Genomic DNA, 11,508 nt, shown 5'->3' with positions numbered 1-11,508 from the left:
TTGAGAAACCTATATACAGGTCAGGAAGCAACAGTTGGAACAGAACATGGAACGACAGACTGGTTTCAAATAGGAAAAAGACTATGTCAAGCCTGTATATTGTCACCCTTGTTATTTAACTTATATGCTGAGTACATCATGAGAAAAGCTGACGAAGAACCACAAGCCGAGATCTAAGATGCCTAGGAAGAATATCAATAAACCTCAAATATGCAACGGGACACCACCCTTATGGCCAGAGAGTGAAGAAGGAACTAGAAAAGCCTCTGATGAAAGAAAGAGGAGAGTGAAAAAAGTGCATTAAAGCTCAACATTCAGAAAACTAAGATCATGAATCTGGTCCCATCACTTCATGGGAAATGAGATGGTGAAGACAGTGGAACAGTTCAGGACTTTTTTTTGGGGGGTTCCAAAATCACTGGCAGACGATGAGCATGAAATTAAAAGATTTTTACTCCTTGGAAGGAAGGTTATGACCAACCTAACAGACATATTGAAAAGCAGAGACATTACTGTTGCAACAATAAGGTCCCGTCTAGTCAGGCTATGGTTTTTCCAGTGGTCTGTATCTGTGAGAGTTGGACTGTGAAAAGCGAACACCGAAGAATGATCTTGCACTAGTGGTGTTGGAGAAGCCTGAGAGTCCCTTGGACTGCAAGGAGATCCAACCAGTCCATCCTAAAGGAGATCAGTCCTGGGTGTTCATTGGAAGGACTGACGCTGAAGCTGAAACTCCAATACTTTGGTCACCTCATACAAAGTGTTGACTCATTGGAAAAGACCCTGATGCTGAGAGGGATAAGGGGCAGGAGGAGAAGGGGATGACAGAGGATGAGATGGCTGGAGGGCATCACTGACTCGATGGGCATGAGTTTGAGTAAACTCCGGGAGTTGGTGATGGACAGGGAGGCCTGGCGTGCTGCGATTCATGGGGTCGCAAAGAGTCGGACACGACTGAGCGACTGAACTGAACTGAACTGAATCTGTTTAAGGTCTGGAGGAGCAAAGGTCAAGGACTATGGATACCACAAAGAAATTAGCACAGTGCAAGAACTGTGCCGAACCCATAGAGCTTTCCTGATACCCCAGTGCTGGAGACTGACAGGTAAGGGTGCAATTCAGGAAAGCTGCAGGAACCTCCACCCCTTAAGCCTGCAACTAGTCTGCCACCACCAATATTAGAGAAAGAATGCATTCCTTCTGGCCTCCACATCTTGCAGCAATGCCTCTCAGAGAGACTGTGATTAGAACCTTGCCTGCAAGTGGTTATGGGCATGAGAATGGGACCAAATGCAAACAAAACCCAGAAGTAATGACTTGCTTGAGTAAAGTGTGTTGGTCTTATGGGCATGCAACATTTTAGGAATGGCTGATACCTGCCTTTTATATTCTGACTCCCTTTATGGATCCCAAAGGTAATTTATCATGGACTTATTTCTTTATCACTACTACTATTTATTAAGTGCTTACATCACTATGCCTTCCAGTCGGTCTGCCAAATACTTTCCATTTATATATTCATTTAATTAATATTTGTTGAATGCTATGAGCCAGATAACTCTTCTGAGCCCTTAGAATATATCAGTGAACAAAGAGAGAAACCTTGGTCCTTAGAACTAACCTTCTTGTGGTGGGGGAAGGGTAGATGATAACATAAAATGGCATGTTACTTAGCCTTCTACTCAAAGTGTGGTCCAGGACCTCAGGGTTTATTCTTGCCTTCCTTCTTGCTTACTTGCAACTTCTTTTTCTGACAGTGAAGAACCTGACTTCCAACGTCCTGTGTAGGTATTTTTATTTTTACCAGAATAGTGCTTTATTATAGGTCTCATCCTGTTTCTTACTTTTTTTCATTTGCACTGGTCAAGATCTGCCTATGTTGCTGTGTGTATGTCTAGTCTCTTACTTCCAACTACAGCATACTATTTCATCATGTGTATCCCCCTGTCTTACTGACTTGTAACGTTCTTTGCAGAAAAAAATATGTTACCACCAAAAAGAGCTTAAGCAAAGACCTCATCAACAGTCGCTAGGGAGAATCAACCTCAATGCCTTTGCAATCGCTGTTTCCTCAGCCTGGAATGCTCTTCCTCTAGCTTTTCCATGGCTATTTCTTTCCCACAACCCTTTGGATTTCAGCTCAAATGTAATCTTAGAGTTCTTTTCCCTGACAGGTTTCTATAAAAGTGTTCTCTCCTCCTTCTACCATGAAACATCCTATCACATACTCAGATACTCCTCTATTCTCTTTATGTCCTGGTCATTAGCTGAAAAATCTCCTTTACTGATTTATTTACAAATGTACTGCCAGTCTCCCTCAACTCAAACATCGGCTTCTTTTTAATTTCATTCTTACACTTTTTAATGTTCAGGATTCCATAAAATGTTGAGTTTCCAGAAAATAGGGTTAGTCTCAGGGCTGTCACATGAAGCTCCTTGGGTTGTGTGCTGCATATTTACATCGTATTCTGTTGTGATTGCTTAGGCTTCCAGGGGAAATTGCTAGGAGGCCTGGAGATGTGATTCCTGACTGGTCCTTCAGGAGCAACTCTCAGAGTCACATCTCCAAACCTGCCCATCTTGGAAGCCTGCTCTGCCAATCAGGAAGGTGGGGAGGAGAATCCGCTGGATTTATTCATTGGCACTTTCATCTCAGGATCTGGAAGCTGTCACTTGCCACCACCACCGCACGTGCCTCTCAGCTCCCAGGAAGCTAATGGTTGGTCACTGAGAAACTGGTACAGAAAAATCAACATCTCCATGACTACACTTGCCAGCATTTTTTTATGTCAATTTATTGAGGGCAAGGATTCTGTTGGCATTGTTCTCTTCTATGTTTCTAGCACCTAGAACAATTCTTGGCATTAAAGAATAACTGAATGAAAGAAAGGTAATGTTCTGGGCAATTCCAGATGACCTATAGGGAGGATATGTTTCATAACCAAGGTGAGTCAGACCAAATCAGAATATTTTACTTTCCCACTTGTCCCTTACTCAACAGAATTCGTCCCTACTCCTGATAGTGTTGGTGTTATACAGCAGGCTGTAAACAGAGGGGTATTTCTCAGAAGATAACATGGTTCAGTCCTTAACCCTTCCTCGTCCTGATTTTGTGACCTACCCTTAGGGCTTAGGCTATGGCAATAACTTGCAAGTAAAATCACCCGATAACTTGGAGTTTCTGTGATACTGGTGACATTATCTCCTCAGTGTAAGTGAAATGCAATCCGTAGCAAAATGATGTTTTAAAGCTACAAAAGGTCTTTTGCCAATAAATAATCTACTAATGTTTGCAGAAACAACTCTCTAAACTTACAGTAGCATTGCTTTTAACTTTATTTATTTATTTATTTATTTGGCTATGTTGGGTCAGTTGCGGCATGCAGGATCTTTGTTGCATCATGTGGGATCTTTTGCAGGACACAGTCTCTCTAGTTATGGCACATGGGTTCATTGTTCTGCAGCATGTGAGATCTTAGTTCCCTGACCAAGGATCGAACCTACGTTCCCTGCATTTAAAGGCAGATTCTAACCACTGGACCGCCAGGGAAGTCTCTCTCCTTCACTTCTGAAGGATGTATTCACAAATATAGAATTTGGATATACATTTATGGGTGGTAAACTGAACCACAGATTAATCTTGGTCCATACCACTTCTTTCGGTGTCCTTGATGCTTCAAGTTTGCCTTTTTTCCCTTGACCATGTAGGTAGGACAATTGTCTAATCAGTGTATATAAATCTGTTGGCTTTCTTAAGAAGTCACATGGATGCCATAGAGATGTTCAAGTGTGCTGAACAGGCATTTTGAGAAAGCCTTAATACTCAGATCAGCCCTCCTTGTGAAACTGGGATGGAGTCGTGGTGACTACCTCTTAAAGACAAGTTTTAAAGTTATGACTAAAAGGAGACATGAGGATTTTTCCACTTCTTTAAATAGTCTTGAAAACATGGTCAAGTTTGGGTTGGACTTGGTTTAGAATAAAGATGAAATGAAGCTACAAAGGGGCTTTTAAACACACCAGTAAGAAATGCCATGTATGAGGGCAGATGAAAACCTGAGTGATTTCTGTGCAGTATCCAGGGCAAACACAGGATTAAGACAAGTGTTTAGAAATCACTATAAGGTATGAAGAAGTTTAGTACATGCCGCCTCAAAATATGCCACTTCAGTTATACTGATTATTTTTAGCTGAAGTCATCTGAAAAAGGAGAAGGCAATGGCACCCCACTCCAGTACTCTTGTCTGGAAAATCCCATGGACAGAGGAGCCTGGTAGTCCATGGGGTCTCAAAGAGTCAGACATGACTGAGCGACTTCACTTTCACTTTTCTGACAAAACAACTTTTTCTTAAATCCCTTTATTTGCCTAAAGACAGATCTTCTAAAAGGAACTCAATAGTCATAAATCCCCTCCTTGGAAGTTTCAACAACCAGGAAATATTGACTCTTACCACAGGAGAACTAGAAGTCCTTCAGTCATGTCTGACTCTTTGTGACCCCATGGACTGTAGCTTACCAGGCTCCTCCATCCATGGGATTCTCCAGGCAAGAATACCAGAGTGGGTTGCCATTTCCTTCTCCAGGAGATCTTCCTGACCCAGGGATTGAACCCAGGTCTCCCACATTGTAGGCAGACACTTTACCATCTGAGCCACCAGGGAAGTCAAGGAGAGCTAGAAGTCAACACCAAACCCAGACAACTCTGTCTCAAACTATCAAATCTCCCATCTATGCTTCTAAGGAGTCATTCATTTTTCCATAAATCATTTACTGTCTCCTAGACTGCCTATATCCTCCCTCCCCTATCCTTGGCAAAGTGGTATTATAAGATCTCAAGTCTCACTGTCTTTCTGGGTATATTTTTCTTATGATGCCCATGCTGAAATAATATTAAAAATTAAGGAGTGTATATACATTTTTTGTAAATCTGAATGTTGTCAGTTTTTTTTCATTGACCTATGAAGTGTATATAGCTAAGAGAGTAGAGGGAAAGTCTTTGCTCCCCAACAGGTAAAAAGTAAGGACAATAGGGCAATTCAAGAATAGAGAAATACACAGCATCAAGCAAATATACCAGAGAGGGAAAAAATGTGCGTGTGGATTTGGTGAAACTCCATAGTGCAGAGTTACCAGGGGAAAAAATTATGAATTAAAGAAAAGTTGGGGCTTCCCTGGTAGCTCAGAATGTGAAGAGTCCGCCTGCAAAGCAGGGACCTGGGTTCCATCCCAGGGTCGGGAAGATCCCCTGGAGATGGAAATGGCTACCCACTCCAGTATTCTTGCCTGGAGAATTCCTTAGACAGAGGAACCTGGCGGGCTATATATTCCATGGGGTCGCAAAGAGTTGGACACGAGTGAGCGACTAAAACACACACACACATACACACACTGTGGGTTGACTGCCCCGGTTTTCTGCGGAGACAGAGAGGGAAGAGGATGGTGCAAAGGGGCAGAGAGCTCCGGGTGGGCTTTCCTTGCAGAATAGCGCACTCCGCAAAAGGATCCCTGGAGGGCAGCGCCTTCCGAACCATTCAGGCCCTCCGGCTCTCTTCTTGGGAGTCCAGGAGGAGGCGGGGCTTGTCGGAGGGGCGGATCCCGAGGGTGGGGCAGAGTCGCTGGCAGCGGTTCTGTGGTACCCGGCAAGGGGCGGGGCCACGTTAGGGGTGGAACTGCGCTGGCAGTCGCTAATGTGCGTGCAGGCGAGGGGGCGGAGCTGTGGCTGGGCAGCTCAGGCCTGGCCTTGGATGTGGCAGAGGCGGCAGTGGGAGACCACCCCCCGAGGGGAGACCGAGGTTAGGGCGCGGCGGGGAGGGGCGGGGTGGGACGGGACTGCTGTCTGCCAGGAGCTCCAGGCATCGAGTCCACCTGCCCGCCAGCTCGTGCTGCGGTCGATCCGCGGAGCCCGCGCCGGCCCGGGCCCATGGCGGCGTCGGGGGTTCTGTCTGCCGCGGCGGCAGCAGCGGCCCTGTCGGGCGTGGCAGTGCGGCTGGCGCGCTCAGCCGCGATGCGCGGCTCGTACGGTGCCTTCTGCAAGGGGCTCACGCGCACGTTGATCACCTTCTTCGACCTGGCCTGGCGTCTGCGCATGAACTTCCCCTATTTCTACATCGTGGCCTCGGTGATGCTCAACGTGCGCCTGCAGGTGCGGATCGAGTGAACGCCCACTACCACCTCCGCCCGGCCGCGATGGCAGGGGCATCGGCATGAAGGGTCATGGGGCCGCGGGCCGCCGGGACATGCCAAAGAAGGGGCGGCCCAGGCCTCTAGGCCCTAGACCTCCGCGGAGGACGCAGCCACAGAGCCCCGGCTCCGGCCAGCCACGTCGCGGCCGGTGACGAACTGCACAGAAAACTAGCGAAAAGGGCCCTTTCCGTCGAACTCGAGAAAATTATCTGAGTGCAGCCGACCTGTTGCCTCACTTTGGCCGAAGAGGGGAGCAGAAGGAAGAAATTCTTCAATAGGAACATGAATGACTGACCCTGACCCAAAAGGTAGGAAGCCAGAGGTTGGACTTGCTGGCTGGAGGGAGGCGGTTGCCATGATATCTAGATGTCCAGCCCCTGGGCGGCTTGGAGGAGGAAGGGACCCGTGGAAGCCAGCCTGGAAAGCTGCCGAGCCGAGGGTAGGCAAGGCAGGGTGCACACAGGCCCTCCGGACTCCCTTGTCATATTTCCAACTTGGGGATGAGAGGCGGCTGCCTGGGCATCTCCAAGGGTCAGCCTCGGCCCATGGCCCCGGTAGTGTCACCTGAACACGGGGGGATGGAGGGAAATGGCCCCGGAGAGGCCCGGAAAAAGCCCTAGAAGAGAGCGCATGCTGGCCCACTTGTCCTCCACCCCTCAAGAGGCAGCCTGGAAGGATGGTTGTGTTCTTGGCCCAAGCCCAGGTCTGTCTCTTTCTCAGCCCTTCACAAGACTTCCTCCTGGTGGGTCTCTGGGACTGCTCTCTGCCTGCTCCTGCTGTCTCTGTTGCTCCTCTCCACCCTCCAAAGCTTTGCATCAGGGGACAGGGAAGAGCGGGAAAGACGTGTTCCTCCCAGCCCTGCCCCGTCTCAGCCACTCTCCCTCCACCTCCTACCAGTGCCCTCCTGGTGCCACAGAATGCGCTGCTCCAGTCCTGGACAGCCTCCAGCAGCCCCTGTGTCCCAGAGGATTTGGGAAAGTAGGGGTCTCCTTGAGTGGAGGGCAGCTGTCAGGCTGGGTTGGGAGAGCAGTTGGAGAAGAGGCTTGTAGGGTAGGCGACAGCTGGGGAGACGGGGACATCTCTGGGTGAGGAGGCAACTCTCAAGTCCCCATGTTTTTCTTGCAGGAACTGGTGTTATAGAAGGTGAACTGCCCCTTCTGTGGTCTTGTTGAGAGAGTCAAATCCCTGCCTGGGGCACCCCTGACCCTAGAGCTGCCTGGGGAGCAGCCAAGAGAAGGGCCTGACACCCCGAGGAGAGGAAGGGCCTTCCAGGCAGAGAGTCTGAGGGGAGGGGTGGCCTGGTGATCCAGTACTGGCATGAGGAAGGAAGGATGGAGCTAGAGACACTCTGGGGGAGCTCTGTTCTCCCCACCTGCTGGGCTCTGGGAAGGGAGACATTTGCCCTTGTCACATAGATCAGAAGTGGGGGAGCTGAACCTGCCTCTGGGCCTGCATTCCCCACCTGCCCCCCAGTCTCTGGGAGACCTGGCACAGTGGGATGGGGGAGGGGAGCACAGGCTCCCAAGGGACCTAGAGAGACAGACCCGTGGTAGGGAAGGGGGGGTGTATGGCAAGTCACAGGGAAGAACCGGGGGGCAGTCTGAGCTGAGATGGTCACAGGAGAGATGAGTCCCAGAACCCCTTGGGGAGCAAGGCCCTCACACACGGTCAGGCCTCCCCACCCCAATCCAAGCCCCACCCAAGGCTTAACCAGGAGTTCCTTGGTGTTGAGTGGCATAGGCCTCTCAATTTGGGTGGGGGTGTTGGCTGGCTCCTGGGGCCGAGTGTAATCGGAGGGAAGGGATACATGTGGGTGGAGTGGAGCTGAGATCCACGTGTGACCCCATGTCTCTGTCCCCAGGCTGCCCCTCCTGCTAGGATCTCACAGGAGCAGCTGCTCTGGATGGGCCTGCAGCGGTCCTGGCTGTGCTGCTGACTGGTGCACCAGGAGTGGCACTGAGGGGAGCCGGGAGAGGCCCTGGCCCTCACCCCTCATCCCAGATCCACATCTGCTCCCTCACTGATTGCTCGGGGTCCTGGTCCTCAGTTCCTGGGACTAAGAACCACAGCAGCATGGTTGCCTCCGGGACAGAGGGGCAGAGCCTCACACCATGTGCCCTCCTCAACCACCCAGGTCCCGGCTGAAGATCTCTGCCTGCCTCACCCTGAGGCCTGAGGCGGCACCCAGGCTACCACATGTCCCCTGCAAATTCCCACAGATGGAAGGGTCCTGATGGCTTCCTCCCTTGTGCCAAGTTGCCTGGAAACCCCTGGTCCTGGTGGCCCCTTCTCCTCCCCAACTGTGTCCCTCCAGGACCACTTCCAGGAGCCTGCCAGCCTTCGGACTGCATCCCTGGAGCTCTGGGGACAGCCTCTGAGAGACTGTGACGTGGGGCTGCAGGGGAGGAGAGGAGCGGAGGACCAGGGGCCTCCTTGGGGCTGATGCATAAATGTGTGCGCTTTTCAAGTTCATATCTCATCCTCTGGGTCACTGGATCCCCAGCTGTAGCCTCTTCCTGGGCCATTTTGAGAGGGCCTGCAGAGGGCACTAGGGAGGGTCTTTACTTAATATGTGTGTGCCAGTGTGTGAATATGTGTGTGAGTGCGCATGTTGAGTGCACGTGTGAGTGTGAGGATGTGTGTGCAAGTTTGTATGCACATGCATGAGGGCTTGAGTTTGTGAGTGTGGGGATGTGTGTGTGGATGTGTGAGTGTGGATGAGTGTGTGGATATGAGTGCAAATGCATGAATGCATGGATGTCTGTGTGTGAATGTGCAGGTGTGAGAGTGTGTGTGTGGGTGTGAATACATGTGTCAGTGTGAATGCATGTGTGTGAGTGCACTAGTGTGTGAGTGCTTATGCACACAGGAGTGGCTGTGCGTTGCAGAAGGCGCTGAGCTGTTTAGTGGGTGTGCTCTGGGGGACGGGCATCCTGTCCTCCCCAGGCTCCCAGCTCTGTTGGAGCTGCCTGGGCCCTGGGAGGCCGCTTCCCAAAGTGGAGAAAGTATGTTGGAGATTCAGGGGCCCCAGGCTCAGAGACCCATCATCATCTGCAGAGAATTCCCCCCTCCCCATGGGGCTCTGGCTGGGGCTGTCTGCCCCCAAAGGTATTGGCCGTGGGAGGGGCAGGGACACGTCCTCAGCATGTGTTCCTGCCACTGCTTTTCTTACCATTTTGATCTTGAGTAGTTTGCTGCTTCTGCTTTCCCGCTTCTTCCTCATCTCCTCACTGGGCCTCTGCTGCTCTCTATGCACTTTATTTATTTGCAGTCTCTTTTTCAGGTAGTGGAGGTTCTACGCCATCACTGACTTGAATAAGACAGCTTTCCCTTTTCTGTGTGTGATGAACTCTGCACCAGTCAGCGCAGTCTGGTCAGAGAAGTGTTCTTGTTGCAAGTGTTGTCAAATCTTGTGTCTATCTAAGTTAATAAAAAAATTATTTGAGTTCAATGAAAAAAAAACAGAGGCCTCTTGTTTCTGGTGTGGTGCCCCCTTGGAGGAGAGGGGCTGTTGGACCCCACTCTGGTGGCCAGAAGCTGGGGGAGGGGAGCATCCTGAGGGCTATAATTGGGTGGGGTCATGGCAGGAAACCAATGAATGTTATACTTCATATTAATAGAACAAAGGGATAATACATAATCATTCCAAAAGATTTAAAAAATGGATTCGGTGAAATTTGATACCCATTCGTGATTTTAAAATCTTTTAACAACATTAGAATTGTTAGGAACTCATTCTCGTGGCAAATAGTCTATAAAAAAACCTCAGTATACATAATATTTAATGGTAAAAGAATGTTCCTAATATTGGGAACAATTCATGGTGTCTATTATTGCCATTTCTATTCATCATTGTACTGGAAGCTTGAGCAAATGGAATAAGCCCCCTACCCTGACAAAATAAATCCATCTTGATTGGATAGGAAGAAATAAAGCTTTATTTATTCACAAATCATCCTGTATGGAGAAAATATCAAGTAAAGCACAGACAAAAAAGCTACTAGACCCATAAACAAATTTAGCAAGGCCAACAGGACACAATATCAACATCAAAATATCAATTATACTTGTACATACTAGCACCAAAAATTCCAAAAATGAAATTAAGAAAGCAACTAGATACACAATAGCCCTCAAAAGAATAAAACATTAGGGATGAATCCCATAAAATATGAATAAGACCTGCAAACTAAAAATTACTAAAAAATTATAAGACATAGCTGAGAAAATTTAAACTTAATAAAGGTAGTTCATGGATTGGGAGACTCAGTATGGCAACCTTCCCCAAGTTTATTTGTAGATTGAGCCCAATATCTACCAAAATCTCAGCTGAATTTCCTGTAGAAAATGGCAAGCTGATCTTAAAATGTATGCGGAATATACATTTATATCACCTTAAACAGCCAAAACATTTTGAAAAAGGAAAACAGAGTTGAAGGATTTATCATACCTATTTCAGAAGTCATAAAGTCACAGTAATCAAGACAGTATGAATCTTGTACAAAGATAGTCATGTAGATCAGTGGAACAGATTGAGAAAGTATGAACAAATCCTTAAATTTATGATGAAATGGGTCTTCTATTATGGCAAAATACACATAACAAATGTTGCCATTTTAACCATTTTAAAGTATAGAATTCAGTAGCATGAAGAACATCCCCAATGTGTAACCATCACCATTATCTAATTCTAGAACATTTCCATCACCACAGATGAGAACACCATGTGCATTAAGTGTCAGTCTTCATTACCTCCCTACCCCACTCCTTGGCAAATACAAATATGCTTTCTGTCTCTATGTATATGCTTTTTATGGGTATTTCATACAAATGGAATCATATGATATGTAACCTTTTATGCCTGGCTTCTTTAACTTAGCATAATATTTTGTAGTTCATACACATTATTGTATGTATCATTCACATTGTCTGTAGTACATTCACATTATTGTATGTTCCTTTTAATGGCTGAATAATATTCCATTTTATGGATATATGACATTTTATTTATCCATTCATATGTTCATGGACATTTGTATTGTTTCTACCTTTTCGCCATTGTGAATAGGGTTACTATGGACATTCAAGTACAAGTTTTGTTTGAACACCTGATTTCAATTTTGGGGGTCCACAACTAGGAGTAGAATGGCTGGATCACATGTTAATTCTGTGTTTAACTAATTGAAGAACCCACCAAACTGTTTTACATAGAGGCTGCACCATTTACAGTCCCACTTAATAATGTATGATGATTCCACACTTTCTCCAACAGTTGTTATTTTTCTTTTCTAATTTATGGTTATCCTAGTATGTGTGACGGAGAA

The 11,508-nt window shown here is 47.5% G+C and overlaps 1 protein-coding gene across 1 annotated transcript; it reads left to right on the top strand.

Moving 5' to 3' along the window:
- The first annotated feature begins 5,729 nt into the window (after positions 1-5,729).
- Positions 5,730-11,508, top strand: LOC122435806 (small integral membrane protein 10-like protein 2A). Its single transcript, XM_043459878.1, has 2 exons — positions 5,730-6,492; positions 8,046-11,508. The coding sequence occupies exon 1, from the start codon at positions 5,922-5,924 to the stop codon at positions 6,156-6,158; it is 237 nt and encodes a 78-aa protein (XP_043315813.1). The 5' UTR covers positions 5,730-5,921; the 3' UTR covers positions 6,159-6,492; positions 8,046-11,508.

The sequence above is a fragment of the Cervus canadensis genome, chromosome X, assembly GCF_019320065.1.
Source record: "Cervus canadensis isolate Bull #8, Minnesota chromosome X, ASM1932006v1, whole genome shotgun sequence".
Classification (NCBI taxonomy): domain Eukaryota; kingdom Metazoa; phylum Chordata; class Mammalia; order Artiodactyla; family Cervidae; genus Cervus; species Cervus canadensis.
This window is presented reverse-complemented; position numbering and strand designations above follow the sequence as displayed.

Excerpts from the sequence above, each read along its gene's own strand:
- LOC122435806 (XM_043459878.1), top strand. The coding sequence starts at position 5,922 with ATGGCGGCGTCGGGGGTTCTGTCTGCCGCGGCGGCAGCAGCGGCCCTG.